The sequence below is a fragment of the Curcuma longa genome, chromosome 10 (assembly GCF_044706935.1).
Source record: "Curcuma longa cultivar G26 ecotype Majalengka, Jawa Barat chromosome 10, ITB_CL_G26_1.1, whole genome shotgun sequence".
Classification (NCBI taxonomy): Eukaryota; Viridiplantae; Streptophyta; class Magnoliopsida; order Zingiberales; family Zingiberaceae; genus Curcuma; species Curcuma longa.
Window position 1 is genome coordinate 1,726,729 of NC_133870.1, and position 21,587 is coordinate 1,748,315.

The 21,587-nt window shown below is 38.3% G+C and overlaps 2 protein-coding genes and 1 pseudogene across 2 annotated transcripts; 1 reads left to right on the forward strand and 2 right to left on the reverse strand.

Moving 5' to 3' along the window:
• Positions 1-7,176: 7,176 nt before the first annotated feature.
• Positions 7,177-7,766, forward strand: LOC141836052 (uncharacterized). Its single transcript, XM_074723459.1, has 2 exons — positions 7,177-7,670; positions 7,763-7,766. The coding sequence occupies exons 1-2, from the start codon at positions 7,177-7,179 to the stop codon at positions 7,764-7,766; spliced, it is 498 nt and encodes a 165-aa protein (XP_074579560.1).
• A 2,374-nt stretch (positions 7,767-10,140) lies between these two features.
• On the reverse strand, positions 10,141-11,001 carry LOC141836053 (two-pore potassium channel 3-like; annotated as a pseudogene).
• A 1,684-nt stretch (positions 11,002-12,685) lies between these two features.
• Positions 12,686-19,378, reverse strand: LOC141836055 (protein REVEILLE 8-like). Its single transcript, XM_074723460.1, has 7 exons — positions 19,128-19,378; positions 17,414-17,471; positions 16,710-16,833; positions 16,467-16,625; positions 16,262-16,387; positions 13,511-13,632; positions 12,686-12,781 (listed from the first exon to the last, which is right to left on the reverse strand). The coding sequence occupies exons 1-7, from the start codon at positions 19,376-19,378 to the stop codon at positions 12,686-12,688; spliced, it is 936 nt and encodes a 311-aa protein (XP_074579561.1).
• Between the last annotated feature and the right edge of the window lie 2,209 nt (positions 19,379-21,587).

The window sequence follows — 21,587 nt, forward strand, 5'->3', positions numbered from 1 at the left end:
TGGAACACGGGGCAGAAAAGTTGCAAATTTTATTAAGAAGTAGGAGAGAGGCAGCGGTGGCGGCGAGGTGGTGCAGGGCTTAATAAGAGCAAGGGAAGTCAATTCAGTGGGGAACTAATCCGCTGTGTCGTTCACAATAGCGAGCAAGACGACCGGTGACGATTATTGACTACGTAAAACACGGTCGGAAAATATTTGGCGGTGTTGGAGTGGAGGATTTTGCTGGAGTCTGGCTTTGGAGATGCGGAAATCTCCAGAGATTGTGCTATGGAATGCCGCGACGTCGACATGACATGGTCAAGAACGACGAACGAAAAGATAAAGAATGTCGAGGGTTTGGTTTGGTCAACAGAAGGGAGGCGAGTCATTTCAACGGAGAGGCTGCTTTAAACTTACGGCGATTACTTGGAAAAAATGAAAGTCAATCGCAGACCGAGGATGATCATGGATGGAATGCTCGTAATTAAGTCGACAAAACTTAATTCACTAATTGGATTTTAGATTGATGGTAAAAAGACAACTAATCTTAAAAGAGAATTAATTAATATTAATTTATTATTAAATTATAATTTTTTTTAATATGTCAATTAATAAATTTTTTATTAATCTGTCAATTGATCAAACACTTTAATATCATTATAAATTATATCTCTCATGGATAAATCATCAACGAAGAAATTTTATTTCTTTTTATCTTTTCTTCTCTCTAATTCGATTATCTTTCTCTAACATGGTATCAGAGCCACTATTTCTCTAAAATTTTTTTATCGTCGTTCTATAGTGATTTCTCTTTTATCACCGTCGCAAGCGCGCATATTATTTCTTCTCTTCTTTATCGTTGTTTTCCCCCTTTTTCCCTTATTCTCTCTTTCCCTTTTTTTTTTCAATGTCGAATACTCGAAGTAGATGTCAAATTTATCTTAGAGTTGGGCATATTAGTACTCAATGTCCTAGACGATATGACATAAATTTTGTCGGTGGTCCTATAACTTTAAAGCAATTGACTATTTCACATATTTATCCTAAAGCGCTCTCGTCCGTGCTTACTCTTGATAAACCATCAGAGTTTTCTTCTACTGAATGATATATTAATACTGGAGCAACTCATCATGTCACATTAAATTACAATATCTTTACAGAAGCAACACCATACCATGGCTCAGATATGATGCAAGTAGGCAATAGCTCAGTTTGCCTTGGTTCTTGTTCACTATAATGTGTTTTCCTTGGTTATAGTAATTTACATCATGGGTATCATTGCTTGCAAATACCTACAGGACGGATATATATTTCACGGTATGTTAATTTTGACGAGTATTTATTCTCTTTTTCAGTAGCTTCTCCAATCTCTCCTCCAGATACAAGTGACACCTTCTTGATGGCACCTAACATTGTCAGAGGTGATGACATCTTAGGTCCTACTCCGGGGCTCTCTAATAACGCTCATATATCATCGAAATTACCTCAAGTTGCAACTCCGACAAGAGCAAGACGCACTAACACTATCAGAAGGGATAATATGTTGGACCCTATTCCGTGTCCAATCTTAGAAGCCTCACTAACCATAGATAATATGTTTTCTAACTCTGGCTCCTCAAATAATATAGGTCTATCATTGAATTCACCATGTCAGCCCACTTCATCATTGCCATCAACAAGTGATTCAAATGATAATACTTCTCATCGTATGCTTCCCTTAAGTGACATCTATGCACGTTGTCCACCAATGACAACCCAATATCCCCTTCCACAAGCTTTAGTGACCTCTTCAAAATCTATCAAATCGACTTATTTTTCACAAATGAAAAAGGATCCGAATTGGCATAGTGCAATGACTATATAATTTAATGCACTTCTTCACAATGGAATATGGAATTTAGTTCCACGTACTCCCTCTATGAATATTGTGGGCTCTAAATGGGTATTCTACCTCAAGCATCGAGCTGATGGTTCTTTTGAAAGGTACGAAGCTTGACTTGTAGCCAAAGGATTTAATCAACAACCAGGTATTGACTTTTATGACACTTTTAGCCCCGTCATCAAAATTACATCTATCAGATTATTATTATCGGTTGTTGTCAGGTTTAATTGGCTTGTACGATAATTAGACATTTTTAATGCTTTTCTTCATGATCATCTTGAGCAAACTATATTTATGGAGCAACCACTTGAGTTTATCCATCCACAATTTCTATCTCATGTTTGTCAACTCAAGAAATCCATATATAATCTTTGACAAGCTCCTCGTGCATTATTTTATCGATTATCTAATTAGTTACTGTAGGTCCAAAAGGATGTTTGTATCTCCACAATGGCATGATATTGTCCACTTTGGGCCTAAGCCCTCATGGTTTTACTCTTGGGCTCTACCCAAAAGGCCTCATGCCAATGGAGATACTTTCCATCCTTTTAACCCCATGATCTTTTCCATGTGCTTTAGATGTGGGACTATGTTTGCACCCTTGCAACCCAACAATCCCCCCCTCAAACAAAGGACCACAGGCCCCCCTCAAACGGAAAGCCTCCGTTTGATGTCTGAATCCTCGACCCACCAGGACTTTTCACCTAGCCACAACTAGGACTTTTTGCCCCTCGGTCCACCCGACCCACCAGGACTTTTCACCTAGTCGCAACTAGGACTTTTTGCCCCTCGGTCCACCCGACCTACTAGGACTTTCACCTAGTCACAACTAGGACTTTTTGCCCCTCAGTCCACCCGACCTACTAGGACTTCTCACCTGGTGTCCCGACCTACTAGGACTTTCACCTAGTCGCAACTAGGACTTTTTACCCCTCGGTCCACCCGACCTACTAGGACTTCTCACCTGGTGTTTGGTCCTCTTGATTCAGACACGGGAGCACCCACTTCCTTTGTTTTTTAAGGTTCAAAGCACATGGTTAGATCTGGATCATAGCTCTTCCGGCGGTTAGTCCAGTGAAGAGCGACCTCGCTCTGATACCACTTGTAGGTCCAAAAGGATGTTTGTATCTCCACAATGGCATGATATTGTCCACTTTGGGCCTAAGTCCTTATGGTTTTACTCTTGGGCTCTACCCAAAAGGCCTCATGCCAATGGAGATACTTTCCATCCTTTTAACCCCATGATCTTTTCCATGTGCTTTAGATGTGGGACTATGTTTGCACCTTTGCAACCCAACAGTTACAAGCTCAAGGATTTTGTGGATTAAAAATGAACTTTTCTCTATTATACAAATATAATGATGGATCTATGATATTTTTTCATATTTATGTGGATGACATTTTAACAACCGATAATGATCAAAAGGGCATCACAACTCTATTTAGTCTTCTTAATTAAGAATTTCTTATTCGAGATTTGGGTAATGCTCATTTTTTTTCTTGGTATTGAACTTATCCCACGTAATGAGGATTACCTCCTCTCTAAGAGTAAATATATTACTGGACTTCTCTAAAGAGCTAAAATAAATGGAGCACATCCGGTCTCCACACTAATTGCTATAAATAGTTTCTCTGCAACTCCATCCTCTCCTGCTATGTATGATCCTTAAATTTATCAAAGTATTGTTGGAGCCTTACAATATGTCACTATTACACGACTTGATATTACCTTTGCAGTAAATCGTGTTTATCAATTTATGCATGCTCCAACTGAACAAAATTGGGATAATGTGAAAAGAATAATTCGTTATCTCAGAGATACTGTTCTACATGGTCTTCTTCTATATCGTCAATCTTCTAGAGACTTACATGCCTATAGTGATGCAGACTAGGCAAGCTCTCCTAAAGATAGACGTTCTGTTATATTTAAGAAGTGTCATAAGCCATCATCTTACGGTCATATTATTTATTGGATAAATAGCAATTCACTAATTGAGTGCACATGCTCTATGTGTTTGATTGGATCTTAAACTCAATTATTGAATGTCCGCAATACGATTCATAGCATGAGAGAATTGTTGGGACCGATGCGTTTGCTAGAGGAGGGTGAATAACAAATCTTTGATCTTTTCTGTAAAAATTATTAGCGGAAGCAAAAATAAAGACAAAGAAAGATCACAATCGCTAACACAATTTATTTACTTGGTATCCACCTTTACGAGGTGAGACTAATCCAAGGATCCACACTCAGAGATGACCTTTTCACTATGAAAATCCTTCCATTTCAAAGATCACTTTGAAGGTGGAGAAACCCTTACAGAATCAGCTTCTTCCTTTCAAGAGTATAGAATAAAGTTTGAGGAAGAAGAAAATAGGATTACAGTGATTGAGAATTGTGCCAGAATATAAAAGAATGAACTATATGTTTCTTCGGCGTCGAACTCCATTTTTATATAATTTCGTACATCAGTCGACTGCTCCAAGGGCCAGTCGACTGATGGGCTTCAACGGCTCTTTAATTTACATTTAATTAGTCAGCTAGCAGCCCAACGGTAGTTTACTAGTCGACTAGTTCCAGTCAACTGATCGACTCGACCAAACTTTCTGTTCAAGCTCCAGTCGACTAGATGAACAGTGCCAGTCGACTGATCAAGCAGAAACTCCTGTGTGTGCTTCTGATCAACCATCAGTCGACTGCATGAACAATGCCAGTTGACTGATCAAGCTGAAACTTCCCTTTCAGCTTCTTCTTCAGCCCTTAGCCTTGACGTAAACCTTCAAACGTCTTCCACAAGCCTCGTGCCCTTCCTTGCACTAGCTTGAGACGTTTCCCTCAGCTTCGTCATGCTAAGTCTTCTTTTGCCAAGAGGCCGCGCCTCTGGGACTTTATCCTTTGCCAAGAGGCCTTGTCTCCGGGACTTCATCTTTTGCTAAGAGATTGCGCCTTCGGGACTTCACCAATTGCCAAGACTTCATTCCTGGACTTTCCTGTGGACTCAAACTACACAAGTTAGATCACCAACATTGTCTAACTTAAACTTATTTTAGCCAAATATTAAAATCCAATTCCCTTAGGGCAAGATTACACCGATAATCTCCCCCTTTTTGATGTTTAGCAAAAATTCATTTAAGTTAGATCTTTAATACATCACTTATAAAATAGCAACAAATAATCTCAGTGATAATGAATCAATAAGCATGAACAACATGAACATTTTTATAAAAATGAGTAACATTAAATCCTAACGTTAAACAACCCAGTCTCCCCCTTTTTTGACAATCATCAAAAACATGGGACTGCACGGTCCCATTTTTTAACAATCTAGGGGTCGTGCCTACCAAGCACGGTCGTGCCCGCGGAAGCCTCAATCCGATGTTCCAGGCCGTGCCTTGAGGCACAGCCGTGTCTCACGCGGGCATATAAATACATCTTGTTGGAACCCTTTGAGGTATCTTGGGATCTTGGAAACCCTAATGTCTTGGCTTGGGGGCGGCGGCTCCCATTGCCTGGGGGAGGATTCTCTTCACTCCGGGGAGGCTCTAAACGCTTCATCTTCGTTGATCCATCCTATGCCGGAGCGAAAAGATCTTCCAAGGATGCCTAAGCTGAGGGCTCGGTAGCTCGTTCTCCGGACTTGGTCAGAGAGGGCTCGGTAGCTCGTTCTCTGGATCGGATGAAGTCGGAGAGGGCTCGGTAGCTCGTTCTCCGGACTTGATCAGAGAGGGCTCGGTAGCTCGTTCTCTGGATCGGACGAAGTCGGAGAGGGCTCGGTAGCTCGTTCTCCGGACTTGGTCAGAGAGGGCTCGGTAGCTCGTTCTCTGGATCGGACGAAGTCGGAGAGGGCTCGATAGCTCGTTCTCCGGACTTGATCAGAGAGGGCTCGGTAGCTCGTTCTCTGGATCGGACGAAGTCGGAGAGGGCTCGGTAGCTCGTTCTCCGGACTAGGTCAGAGAGGGCTCGGTAGCTCGTTCTCTCTGGACCGAGATTAGCTCGTCCAGATTAGGTCAGAGAGGGCTCGGTAGCTCGTTCTCTGTACCGGACTAGACTCGGGTGAGACCCAAGTTAGTCAAGTGATCAGGTTTAATCGATTAAACCAAGATTATAGGTTTAATCGATCTGTTGATCGATTACGTAACCAGGATAAAGTTTCAATCGATCAGTTGATCGATTACAAAACATTCTGTGATTGATCGATCAGTTGATCGATTACTGAACATTCTGTGTTCAGAGTTAGAGTTTAATCGATCAATTGATCGATTAGGGAACATTCTGTGAGAAATGGGAGAAGACACGATTGATCGTGCTTGTAATCGATCAGGTGATCGATTACAAGGCTCGGTAATCGATCACCTGATCGATTACCATCCTTAATCGATCAGCTGATCGATTAAGATCCTTGGTAATCGATCAGTTGATCGTTCCCACGGTGAGAAAGTTACGACACTTAATCGATCACTTGATCGATTAAGCCATTTCTGATCGTCTGCTCTGACTTCTGATTATTTCTGATTGTGCTTTGCTAATGCTCTGTGAAGCTTGCAGGTTCCGTTTGAATTTGAACTACGATAAGAAGGGTCAAGCTTGGCTTTTGCATTGGTTCAGTTGGTCGAGCTTCGTTCCCAGGTAAAAGACAACGGCGGATCTCTGAGCTGCACGGAGTTGCTCAGTGAGTGAGCTGAGAGCTGGTTTGGTGCTGGTAAGCTCGAGTGGCAGTGCAGTGGACTCAGAGGCCGTTGGATGTCAAGGCTAAAAGGAAGAAGATGAACGCAAGAGAGGGTTAACGAAACTGTGAATCAATCTGCTTGGCTAGTGCTGGCTTGCGCTTGTGTTTCATTGCCTTCCTTGAAGCTCTCTTCCTGAGGTGGTGCAAAGTGTGGTGTGCTCTCGGGAAGGTTTGCTGTTTGTTGTTTGATTGAGGCTGTGCTGTAAGTTTCTTTTGTATGTGCCTCCTCTGTTTTCTTCTTGTAATCTCTGGGCTTAACTCTATCTGTTGAGATTGTTGTGGAGAGGTCTCTCCACCGAGAAGGAGTTTCATTTAGCCGGTTTCATCCGGGGTGTGATCTACCGAAGATCAAGGGATCGTCCACCTCACGGACACGCCGAGGAGTAGGGGCAAGTTATCCCCGAACCTCGTAAATCCTTTTGTTTGCATTGTTCTTCTTTTTTTTCTATATTTTCCGCTGCGTACTAACATTTTGTAGGAGAAATTCGATTTGGGCTAATCACCCCCCCTCTAGCCGTCTCACGATCCTTAACAAGTGGTATCAGAGCTTGGGCTCTTTGTAAAGGATTCCAACCCTAAAGAGTAAGTAAGATGGCCATGAAGGAAGGATTCAGCACAAACCGTCCACCATTCTTCGATGGAGCCGACTTTCAATATTGGAGGAGCCGCATGGAGTATTATCTCAAGACCGACATCTCCATGTGGTTCTCGGTCAAAGAAGGCTTCACTCCACCAAGAGACGAGGAAGGTAAGGAACTCGACTCTTCGAGATGGTCCGCGGAACAAACGCGCAAGGGACAAGCCGATGCCAAGGCCGTGGTGACTCTACAATGCGGCATCAACAAAGACCAACTCATCAAGGTTGGTCCATTCTCAAGCGCGAAGGATTTGTGGAACAAGCTCATCGAGCTTCACGAGGGGACTCGAGACTCCCGGATCGCGAAGAGGGATTTGTTCTTGAACCAACTTCAAAACCTCTCAATGAAGGAGAGTGAAACGGTAAGTGAGCTACATAGTCGGTTCAAGGAGATTCTCAACGGGTTGCACACCGTCGACGAGAAGGTCGAAAACCGCGACCTCGTAAGGTATGTTCTCAAATCTTTTCCTAGGAATGCTTTGTGGTCATCCATGGTGGATGCCTACAAAGTATCCAAGGATCTTTCATTGGTTAAATTAGATGAATTTTTTTGTGAAATGGAGTTACATGAACTCGCTAACAAAGGTCAAAAGGAGAAAGGTATTGCTCTTGTTGCAGGAGAAAAGAGCAAGGATGCCAAGAAGAAGAAGAAGGACAAGAAGAAGGAAGTCTCTTCATCTTCCGAGTCCGAAAACGAAAGTGACTCATCATCTAGCGAGATGGCCAACTTCGTGAGAAGGATGATGAGGAGAAGTCGACGATACAAGGGTAAAGGTAAAACATTTGAAAATAATTCTGATTTATCTAAAGTTACTTGTTATGAGTGTGACAAGAAGGGACACTACCGGAGCGAGTGTCCCAAGCTCAAGAAGAAGGAGGAGAAGGCCAAGAAGAAGAAGGCATTGAAGGCAACTTGGGATGAGACTTCGTCAAGCTCATCGGAGGAGGAGAAGGAAGAAAAGAGCACGAGGAACGTGGCTCTAATGGCGTTAGAACACTCCGACTCCGAAAGCTCGGATGAATCAAGCTCAACCGCGGCTTCATCATCTTCGGATGATGAAGAGGTAACTTCTCCCGAGTTAGATAAATGCTATAAGAAGAGCAAGGGTAACCCCTCGGGTGAGGGTACTTCCCAATCTTCCCCATCTTCTACCCGACCTTTACCTAGACCACAACCTCCTACAGATTCTAGGTTTCCAAATGCCGCCCTCCAAGAAGCTTTTGCAAAAACATCTTTTCAATTGATCCCTCTACGGGCAGTGGATCTTCAATTTGTCTACGATAATTGTTTTTCCATCTATCAGATTATCAAGCATTATCAATTGTCATCTGTGGTATACTGTGAGCGAGCGGTCAATGTTGATCGCCTCGCTGAATTCTATAATAATCTTCACACCACCGACGGTGTTAATTATCGGACCCGTGTAGCTAAGACCAATATTGATTTCAACCATAGGATTCTCGCTGATTATCTTGGTTGTCGCCCGGCACAGTCTGATTTTGTATGCTTTCCAGTATTGCCGAGATCCTACCTCCACCATTTGATCAGATTACTATTGAGCTGATGCATCAGCAACTCCTTCATCGTCCACGTCCCGATGGACGGATGGCGGTATCACCGCTTTCCGGGCTCTCTTCGGATGTCCGCCATTGATTACATCTTATTTAAGATCGTAGTCAATTGCATTTTACCCATTACTACTCGGGCATTGGCTGTGATTCGACCTCCTCACCTGTTTATGATCCATGCCCTTTTTCAACGGCTTGATATTGATATCGCCGCTGACATTTTTGCTTCGATCATCCACCATACCTCATCGGTCAATGGTAAAGTTCACATGCCATATGGCCACATTCTTACCGGTTGGTTGGAGTCCTTAGGTATCGATGTCACTAGGGGCAAAGTTGAAAAGATGACCAAAAAATATTCTAGACTTGGACTTCGAGCCTTCTCGAAATCCAAGATCACTTCACGGTATGGGGAGGTTAGACGGGGTCGATGGGCTAGCACCAGGTGCACTTCCTCTTCAGGCTGCAGCACCAGTTGATATGGATGTTGAGGAGGATCCATACTGCTGAGGCCGAGGCTGCTGACGAGGTGCTTGGTTTGGCAAATTTAGTCAGGTTGTGTCGTGATCCAATGCAGAATCAGAATACAGGGCTATGGCACAGTCTGTATGTGAAATAATGTGGATATATCAACTGTTAACTGAAGTAGGACTCAAAATTTCAATACCAATAAAACGATGGTGTGATAATCAAGCTGTTATTCACATTGCATCGAATCCCGTGTTCCATGAGCGAACTAAGCACATTGAAATTGATTGTCATTTTATTAGTGAGAAAATTCAACAAGGCTTGATCACTACAGAATATGTAAAAACTAGAGAACAATTGGGAAACATCTTCACAAAAGTTTTAAATGGGATCCGAGTTGATTATCTTTGTAACAAGTTGAGCATGAGTAATATCTATGCTCCAACTTGAGGGGGAGTATTGGTTATAAATATTTGTTATTTTTTATAAACTTTTCCTATAATAGGTCCTAAACTCCTAATTATAAATAGGGTCTTATATCTTGTAATTAGAATAAGATTTCTTAAGTTATTTTGATAACAATTCCTAACCCTTTCCCTTCCTCAACTCCGTAAACAAAGTAAACAATGTTATGTTTAAATAATTTATTTTCATCTTTCCCCTTCGCTCCCCTTCTATTCCCTTAGGTAAGTCTACCCTCCATCTCTTTCTCCATAGATAAACAAGCTCTAATGGTGGAGCAAAGAAGAGCATTCATTTTTAGATAACATGTTCCTCATTTATAAAAAAGTACCTATAAAGGATAACTTTCCATGCCTTGGATAAGAAACTTAAGTACTTTGAGTGGTGAAGTGGGCAAAGCTACTACTACAAGTGCTAAGCTAACTGTTTCAGTCAACACATTAAGACTACGTTTGGTAGGACGTAATGTAATCAAGTTTGCAATGTAATATAATGTAATCAAGATTACATTACTATGTTTGGTTGAAGGAATGCATGTAATCTTTGATTACAAGGATAATTACATTACAGTGTTTAGTGTCCATTATTTTCAATAAGGAATATAATTTTTATTATTATAAAATACCAATAATACCCTTCCTCCCTGTACCCCACCGTCGTCACCGACGCCACCGCAAGGTAGAAGTTGTCGACCCAGCACAGGCCCTCCAGCGCGTGCGCCGCCGCCCCGAAGGCGATGCAAGCGACCACCACCACCAGCGCGAGCGCAACCTTGAACCACACCCGCATCCGCCGCTTCCGCACGTCTACCAAGAACAGCGCGCGGCGAGTGCGTGGTGGCTGCCGGCATCGACCGTCACGAGCAGCGCCTCCTCCTGCCAGTCCAGCGCGTGCGCAAGCAGACCGTCGAGCACAACGTCGATGAAGCCGAAGCCGACGAGGACGAAAGCGTAGGCGAATAGCTTGGCGGCCCGCATGCCCGGCACAAGGTCGCCGTAGCCGATGGTGCAGAGACTGACGACCAGAGGCTGACGACGGTGAAGTAGAGGTCGTCGACAACGAGGGAGCCAGTGGTGCGACCTTCGAAGCTCTTGTGCCTCGCCGCATAGACGGCGACGCCGACGGAGACGTACAGGACTACGCTGCCGGCTGCCGGCGGCCAGCTTCATGAAGGAAAGTGCAGTAGGAGGAGGTCTGGCAATGGGTTGGAGATCGATCGCAGAGGACGACGGAGCACGGGAATCGACGAAGATGGATGGAGAAGAATGCGATCTGCGAAAGTGCGAAAGGGTATATTTGGTACGATAAAAATAGAATCCGTAATGTAATCAGATTCTGCACTATTTCCTATGTAATCGAGATTACAGATCTTGGCTCTTTTTTTGTAATGCAATTACATTACATTACATCTCTAAAATGTTACCAAACAAAGTAAATCATCTTGTAATGTAATACTAATTACATTACAAGCCTGATTACCCCTTACCAAACATGCCCTAATATCTTACGAATAACATACAAAGGGAAAATTTTAGTAATATTCATTCATGCACATCTTACCTAGATGATGATCCTTTCACAATACAATAGACTCTACATCTCTTGAGACAGAAGCAAGATAATAAACATTTGTTGTGCTACCAATGATAACCTCCTACAACTAACAAGATGATAAAAACTAGGATATATAAAAAGATAAATAGGAATATAGTATGGTTCATCCTAGGCACATGTCTATTCGAGAGAATGTAAGTACATATGATGTGAGAACAAAATATAGACATACCTAGGAAAGTCATACACAAATAGTGTAGAATTACTTCTCAACCTCCCTAGACTACTCTATTGGAGAAATATAAATCTCATCACTATTGGAGAAATATAAACAAAATGTCATCTCACGTGCTCCTTAAACCCCAAGATTTCCTCGATCCTCTCAACAAGTTCTTTGATCTTCAAAATTTTATTGTGCATATCTCTAAAAACATTATAGCTCTAGTGCAAGTGAAGCCTTGTCTCACCACCATGTATACGCTAGACCCCATTATGCAAGTGGTTTAATGAGCATTTTGGACTAGTCGGACTTTTTACCTCTCTATTCCCAACTTATATAAGAAACAAGGTCTTGCTAGCGGGGTGAGTTGTGGATGAACTCTTCTTTTCCATCCTCTCCCCACTAAGCTTTGTGCAGATTAGGTTTGAGGCAGGGAAAAAGAAAATCTAAATTAAGAATATAGGTTGAACCACTATAAATTTAATCTCATCTGGGGCGAGTGGGGCCAGGCCCTACCCCTCCCCGCATGTAGCATATATGTTTTTTTATAACATTCCTGCCCCATAAATGGGGCACAATGGGGTAGCCTCAAAAAAAAACAATTATGCATGGTAGACAAGCATTGAACATTATGTTCGTAAACTTGAAAGATAGGCAGATTATACATGTGGAATTGAATCTACTGAATATAAGTAAGGAGAAATACCATGAATACACAATATTTCAGCAAGCATTGTATTGAAATGTCAGAGATGAAATTTAAACCTGAGCAAGCAACTTCAATATCCATATACAGTCTCAGTTAAGTATCTTCGATATTACTGAAACACTTGTGTAACCAAAATATTATTCAACCATCCTTCTATATGGGTTGGAAAATCAATCATCATTGAAGTATACATTCCTAGGACCTACCTGTATCTAAAAATTTATTATAGTTACCTCTAAACTATTTTATGCCACAGATTTGTCAACCATATTTCTTCAACCTACCTCTATTTTTGTTCATCTTGTATCCCAGATTTTTGGTACTAAAATTTTTATATTTGGCAGTTAACATTTCTGGAATGTGACTGCATGTGGAAATTTCATTCCACGATTTGCCTATAATACTATTGAAACACTTTTCTGGGGAAGCTTTCATTATAAAGTTATATAATTCAGATAAAGTTCCAAATTATAAATAATGCTCAAATGCCGCAATGTGAAAAATAAAATATACTCACAAGAGACTCATGACAAGGATTGGATAGGTTTACAGTAACATTCCTCATTACCATCACAATCTGCAAAGTTTTCAAAAGAAAATTACTTAAGCTAAGCATAATAAAGCAATACAAACTCATTTACTGGTTCTATAATTTAGACATATGCGTCAGAGTCTGTAAAAGCAGGATAGTTTGCAATGTTTTCACAAGTACATGTAACAAATTGTCTTACATAACCCACCTACTTTGCACCTACTTTCACCAATTCTCTGCACGTACACATTGATGGTAGGCCATCTTGTTTCATTTTCACATTAACTTAAATGAACCAAGATTAAGGTAAGCCTTTTTTGGAGGATTGAGGTACCCTTGCAATTTGGTTTTTTAAAAAAATTTATGTTTTTTCTAAAAATGTAATCCTACTGATGTGGGTTTTCTTCATGTGCACTCTCTCTGTTTCCATGCGAGAGCTGGAGACCCTGATATTAATACTTCAAACGACAAAGTTTATTGCTTTAGGGTGGAAACACAGGCTGAGATTTCAGGTATGATGTGTTAATCTACCCAGCAGAATACCTATGCAGATACTAAAATTTACTAACAAATATGTTATAACTGCCACAAGAAGGATTTTAGTCAGTAAAGAATGAGAATGATCTAGAACTTGTTTTCCTCAAATAGGTCATAATAAGGTTCTAAATGAAAAGAAATTAATAATATGGACTCTTCACATTTCATTTACAGGAGGATTAAGATGTTCAAGGAAAAGTGTCCATAAAAAAGTTTGTCGATTTCTAAAAAACTTACAATCTTGGCAGTCATTGGATCCATGTCTTGTATCTTTTCTAAAAATAGTTCCACGCTCCATATAACATCTGGATCAAACATACTTCCGATGAAACTATACACTTGTGCAAAATCTGGTACAACTGCAAGTTAGATAATGATTAAATGAACACCATATTCAAAAGGGACTGTGGAAATTTTAAATTTGCTAATTTTAAATTAAGAAGTTTTGAATTTCATAAAGTTTTTATTTTAAGCATGTCAAAAAAAAGTAGATAAATTTATATTCTAAATTCGAGGAATAAGCTATTCAGAGAATGGGACAGTTAGTTCCAAATTTATTGAGTCATGTTAGCATCAGTATTATCTTTTTTCCAAGTTTCTTTTAGTTTACTTTTAAGTTTGATTAAATACTTTGGATATAGGTTTATTTCTTTCCAAGTGTTGGAAGATCCCCCCAGTCATCTCTCAATTAGTAAAATTTGTATTTTGGTGAATTGTTGAGTCTTGAATACTGTTGCTGTATCTCGTGGTATCAAAACTGAATTTTTAAATTCAAACAACTCTTTGGCACTAGCTTCCACCTTGTCTTCCTGCTGCTGCTGATTTTCTCCATCCTACTTTGCACTCTCAATCAACTTTGAGGCCTAGCTAGACATCTCCCTTGCATCCAACATATGAGCAGCAATAACCCCAACTCCTTTTGCGCAACGAACAGCCCAGAGAGGTGACCTGTGACCATTCCTATAGGATGCTCTCACTGGCAACACTGTTGTTGTACTTCAGTACCAGCCCCATGCCCAGCCCACCTCCCATCTCTGTCATCTTTGTTATATTTCTAGGTCCAAATAGAGGTTATTACAGGATGCGATAGTTGATCAGGGTTTACTAATAGAAATTATTAAAGATGAACCAACAAGCTTAAATGCAGATTTAGTAGTACTTGGATCCAATCTAGGTTTAATTTAGAGTAATATTAGCCAGCTGAGGATTGTATTAGGCGGAAATTGAGCTGGATTTGCTTTGGATTTGAACAGGACTCAATCTGGATTCAATCATACCCACTAGCAGTAGCTCCTGTTAGTCTGTCCTTTCAGTCGAGCCTATAATACTCTATCCTTGTCAGTCGAGCCTCCAAATGTAAAGATTTGGCTCTCTCACTGTCACACCTTGTCTTCTTCCTCTCCCGCTCCTAAGGTGGAGCTACTTCTAATACAATAAGGTGTAAAGCCTGCAGCTGTTGATTTAATAGTCCCGTATTTATCGGCTACACACCTGAAGTTAATGAGAAGTTGCCGCAGCAGTTTCCATTAGAGTAACTTCTGGTTGCTTTCTCAGAGTGGCTGCTTTTGTTCTCGTTGAATGTACATGGAACTTCTTTTCAGTCTTTCCTTTCATGTACGCTACTGGCACTTCTTATATATATAGTAAGGACAGGATACATTTACAAGTGCCCTTCCGAGAGAGAGATTAATCTTCCATTAATTCTGTGAATTATAAGTAGCTGGCTCAGTTGCGGGAGAGCCTGTCGTTACTCTCGGCCCTTCTTGTATTGTTGCTCAACCTACATATGCAGGAAAGAAGCATTCTTTGAATTAATAGAGTCAAAGTCCCAGTCCGAACCTTACTTTGGCTGACATGTAGAAATGGTTTGATTCAGTTAGGTTCACAGGTTAAGATTTGGATATGTCAGTTCCTGTTAAGATTTGGAAAGCCCACACCAAAACAATCTCCTTCCTTTTCAAGAAGATAGGTCACAGTAATGGGCTAGTAGTGATGATAGAGTAAAGCTTAGAGGCTATATAAAATGCACAAGGCAGCAGCCTTCTCATTAAGTCCTAGCATAGTTATTCAGTTGAGTGGCTAATCTTTTAACTACGCTGTAAGAAATGGGGAATTGAATAGATTATGCATAAGTAACCTGATGTAAACCAGAGAGCCATCAGTTTTAATAGACTTTTAATTTGTCACAACAAAAAAAAAGGTTAGAGGGAAAGGGTGTCTACTTTTCTGAATTTGCCAATCATTTCTTATAATTACATATCAATGCATACAGGATGCATATGTTGGGATACAATCAAAGTTCCACATTAGAAATACATGGAAAAAATCTTGGGATTATAAGATGGAGATATCTATATTGGTATGAGGTCTTTTGGATAAAGCCCAAAAACAAAACCATGAGGGCGTGGGCCCAAAGTGGACAATATCATACCGTTTTGGAGATATATAAGGATTCCATCGGATCTAACAGCATAAATATGTTCTTCCATTTATAATATATTTACATTCTCATATTTTCAACAAAAGGTTATCAATACTAAGTATTATCAATTAAGCCATTGTTTAATCTATCAGTTTATAACTTGAGAGCAGTAACTACATATTACAAAACGAAATGTAAAGCTAAATGGAGAAGTACACATCTTTTTGTGTTAACACCGTAAAAGCTCATCAATAAATTTAAATGAATGATATAAAATTGCCCTTTATATTTAGAGTTGTTAATGTAGCCGTTATAATGGATGATGTTTTAGGTACATAATGGACTATTTATTAGGTATATTGAACTTGACAAGCATGATATTTTACAGCATATATAATGAAATTGGTTAAAACTATTTATTAGAATTTTGCTTGTGAACAACCATGAGAGTGGCATGTAAAATCAGTTATCACATACATTTTCCAGAGAAGTTGATACCCTTAATTCAAAATATGGTATGAATCTATTGAGACTTACAAGTACTTGTAGAAACTGAAAAAACATACCTGATTGTGAAGGATGTGGGTCTCTTTGCGATGTTGCACTCTCAGTTAGCCAATATCCACTTAAATTTCCACTCCAATTAGTATTTTGGTTGTAGATGCTAGTTTTGCTTAGTAGTCCATTGGCACCTACATTACCAAGTTGATAAAAGAAATTATTACTGAATAACTTCAAGCATGTTTCTCCTAATAGGAATATGAGTAATACCTTCGATATCAGGGCGAAGGGTATAGCAAGCAGGTAAGGAGCTTGCTTCGTTGGATGAGTAATTTATATTGTGGGAGGTATTGTCCCAGAGAGTGCGTGCAGCTAGAATATCAGAAGATGAAGAAGGACAAGCAACGGATGATTGCAACGGTACTATATCTACCAACATATGTTAAAATTGATACAAGGCCAACAGAATAGAAACAAAATAACATACTTTTTTATATATGTTGAAATACAAACCATTGTAAGAGGTGTTCCGTTGGTTTGAATGAGGCATTTTGCGTTTAGGATGTGGAGGTGGCACGTGGGCAGCTAACCCAATCTTCTGTACCTTAAGGAAGTACTTTTGTGCATGACTGCGAATCTGAAAACATATTAAGAACAATGAAGAACTAAATAAGACCAAATTATGCAGTTTGATGCAACAAAGTTAATTAGTTCAAAACAAATTTGCAAATACCAACCTTTCCATCATTGACCAAATACATCTTACTCATGACTAAATAATTTTGAAAAAAAATCAATTGATAAACAGAATCCTTAAAATTTGAAGGAAGAGGGAAAAAATGAAAACACATTTGCTTCTTGGATATAAATTAACAACACACTCCTTCGAGCCAAAAAAATTCTGGGCAAAGCTAACAAAAGAATAAAGATAGAAGACAAAATAAGTGCACAAAGTAAAGCTATTATCTCCAACAAAAAAACATGATTTTTAGGAATAAACAGAATTTTCAGGAACTCCAAAAACATGATTTAATGTTTTCCTTCTTGGTAGTACAGGGGAGAATTCAATATCCATGAGTTTGAGTTGGAGGATGTTAGCTACGCAACAAACTTCCCAGTTATAAAAGATATGTTCAAGTAATATAAATCTTATTACAGAATTTAAGGTTGCATGAGACTAAAAGCAGCAGATTCAAAAAGTATGGAAAAAATTGCACCTGAATTGTAGTTTTTGTGCCAACAAAATCTTCAATTTTCTTCCAATCACGACCAAACCTGTGGTAAGCATTTAATATCTCAAAACTCATGCATTCCCTTTAGATATGAAACATTTAGGCATTTTCCCTTTATAATGGTATGTCATCATGACAAATAATTTTGATTATATAGTATATGCAATATAGTTATAGAATAAGTCACAAATAATTTTTAAAATAGAAAATTAGCTTGCATTGAGTTTTTTGTTTTGTTTTTATATAAAAATAGAAAATTGGATATGATATATTATATGCTTTGTCTCGAAAAAGAAATTAGTTAGACATATGAGTTTTTTTGCCTGCTATTAGGAATTAGCATAATTAATATGTTATATCATCTTTCTAGCATTGTAATTTCCTTTAGTATATATTTTTGTTGTATTATTATCCCTTTGATAAATCACATACATACACTTACTACTAATCATTTTATTTGAGTTTTGTATCATACATGATTTCCAAAAGTCGTCGGCTATTCACTCCCCTCAACTAAACCATTAACATTCTAACAATATTTTATTTTATTCTATTGAAATATCTAAGAGATTGTAATAGGACGATCAGCTATAAGCAAGAGAATTCAAAATTTAAATTCTGTAATTAGATAATTCAGCTAAGGATTCAGAATTTATATGTTATTCAAAAATTAAAACAGATTATCACATATACGATATAACATCATAATGAGCTAATTAAACTATATTTAACTGTATATGATATGTAATATAGTTGTAGAATGCCACAAATAAGTTGATATATAGAAAATTTGTTTATGTTGAGTATTTTTGCTTTTTATATAAAGACAGAAATTAGATCCATATGAGATATAATTTATTATATGTTGGAGACTTTGTTTGGAAAAAAATAGAGTCAATTCAATCCGAATTTTCAATTTGGGTTGCAAGTAAGTTTTATTCTCTATTAGTCATTAACATTGTTAATTTATTATCTGATTGAACACTATCTTGGTAATTATGTCATGTCATTTGCTCGTCAATAACGTGATGGTCTTAATAATCAAGGGCTAAAAAGATATGAGTTAAAAAGTATAGCAAGGAAATTTGATCATTTTAAAATTCTAGAAGCATTTTGAAAACAAAGTAAATTATAGGGGCAAAATATAAAAAAAAACATTGTTTACCAAATGGTGTTTAGCTTAAGGAACAAACTACTACAATTTTGCAACCTTTGGGGTGAGTTTAATTTATCAAATCCTTGGGGTGAAATAAAAATTAGAAGATGAAAACTTAAGTGTGTGTTGTATTTGGAGCAAAAAGAATATGCTGTGCTAGATATAAAAAATTTAAATGTTATGATCAATTTGAAGTAAGGTGCAAAGGTTGTGGTATATTGATTAATTAACCCTGAAGTAATTTAAATATTATATTAATAAGGAAGACGTGAAGATGTAGCTTTCTGAATGTTTATGTAGGAGATGAAAGTGCTTTTGATGGATTGATTACATTAATAAATTCTCACACAACTACCATATGCATGTGTGATCTTCAACTTTTGTATAAATTCCAACTTTCTTTTACTACCAAATTAAACAACGTGTTTACCGCCTTACCATCCAGGATCACGAGACATAGAAGATGTTCGTGAAATTAATTTTCAGAACAAAGAAAACTAAGCTCAATCATGGCAATAATTGGCGATGGAAGAGGAAAATTACAGGAAGAGGGCATCGAGAAACCTCTCGTGCTCTTCGGCCGTCCACCTGTCCCTGGACTTGGTGATGGTGTATGGCTTCCGAAGCTTCTTAGTAGTCCGCTCAGCCGCCGGCGTGGCCTGGGGCGTGGAAGGGGTCGAGGGGTTGGCGCTCTCCGGCGGGTAGGTGAAGCATCGGAAGAAGCGGAAGGAGACAAAGAGAGGGAAGCAGAGGTAGAAAAGGATCCGGAGGCTAGGAATCCGATAGACCGGCATCGACGACGACCTGGAAACGACAGTAGGCCTGAGTTGGGCGGACGGATGGAGGCATAAATGGAGGGGAGTGGTGGATGAGTCGGCGGGGCAGGCATGGAATGGGATGGGAGCCGAACAGGGGCAAGGAAGGTGCTCGAGTGAATGCGGGAAAGAGGGCGAGAGGAGGTTGGCATGCCTAACGCACAGACAAAGCAGTGGGCGGGTCTCAGCGTCGAGCACATGCGAACAGAAAAAAAAGTAAGGCCTGGGCGACCGCTGAGGAGATAAATGCAGGTTTGGCGACGCGGAAGAGTTCGGCCGACGCAGACGGAACGAGGCGAGGAGGAAAAACAAAGGGGAGACAGCGGCAAAGGAAGAGGGAAGGAGGAGAGAATCAGAATCAAATGGTGGTCACGATGGATGCACGTGATATAGGTGACTGAAAGTATTTATTGGACCATTTGAAATTAAAATTATCATTTAAAAGCAAATTATTGATTTTGTCCGTTTCTAGTTCTGGAATTTAATTTAAATTTGACTAAAACAGGTTCAAAAATACCTAACGAGTCAATTTTTCTAATTTTTTAAAAGAAACCTATTGATGACTTTATTGTTTTCTATACTAGTATTTTACCCGTGCAATGCACGGGATATTTTTTTTATATAATTAATAATTAAAATTAGTAAGTATGAGCGTTTGAATAAATAATTAAAATATAAATAACAATGATAACAACTATTTTTTTTTTTTGCTCGACACATTTGTAGAACGATAACAACGGTTCTTCATCTATTTTTTACATGTATGTCATGATGTCATTGACAAAGTCTCCTCACAAAGTATATGATATCTTATTGTTCCTGAAAATAGTAAAATAATTTATTATTAAAAAATATTAAAATATTAGATGTAATATGTCATAATGTCATTGACAAAGTCTTTCCCATAAATTAAAAGAATAATAAAACAATACTTACTCCAAATCTTCTAAGATAAAATCAAGAAGTTTTGTAAGGCGGCCACCAAATTCTTTACTTTGAGGCGATTCTCGTGCAACCATTTTGTCAATGACATCTCAAAAAAAAATTTAAGCTATAAGATAAAATGTTTGATCAATTAATCATGAAATAAAAAAATAAATTAACTTACCAAAAAGTTTGTTCTAATTAACAGAATCTGTCTCCTTCAGTTCACTAAAAGACTTGAATTCATACATCATCGATGGAAATGTATCATCAAAAATTTCACATACATGAGTTTTTGCAATAAAATTGATCTTGTATTTGTTTGTTGTTGTCTTATACTTCATTCGATTCTCTGCAACAATGATATTTTTTTATGGCAAATATATGACCTTCTAATAGAATGGATTTCATTTTCTCCATGATCGGACGTTTTATTGTTCCATGTACCTATAAATATTTAGAAAAAGTAAATATTTATATTTTTGAACAATAATCAAATATATACGTAAAAAATATATATACAACCTCTTTATCACGAAAGACACACTCCAAGTTAAAATCTCCATTGTTTCTATATGCAGGTAGATCGTAACAACGAACTAATCGGAGTTTCAACGCCCACTGCATTTTCGAACGGTTAACCTCTCGGATAAGATTAAACAGAGGAGCCATTTTTTTATTTCAATCTAAAGTGAGTGAGTAAAGATATTACAGTCTTAATTTATAGAGTGTATTGAAGAGGAATTTGAAAAGTTTAAATCGAAAAAGATGGTAATTTTATTGATGACATTAAATATAATTTAAGGCAGGACCTTGAAACTTTGGAATATGTGGTATTTCAAAGGTGGTAATATTTATTTTGTGTAACTTAAATCATGGAGTGTTGCACAAATTAAGTCTAACGATATCAATATCATTTAAATTTTAAGATGAATTTTTAATTAATATTGTAAAAGATGGAAAGTATCAAGAGCACTAATCTTTTCACGATTTTCAAAATCTCTTCAATGTCATAAATATCAAAATTGAATAATATCGATGAATCTTTATTTTTTAATTTATATGGTAATCTTTAATTAAGGTCATTTCAATTATTAATAACATTTGATTAGCTTTGCAACATTAAATGATATTTTACAATCAAATATGATAATCTTTACCATATATAAGTTTTAGATATAACTCAAATCATTTAAATAAGATAAAAATGAAAAATAAATACTTTATTGAATTAAAAAATCATACTATTTGTGTAAAACAATTA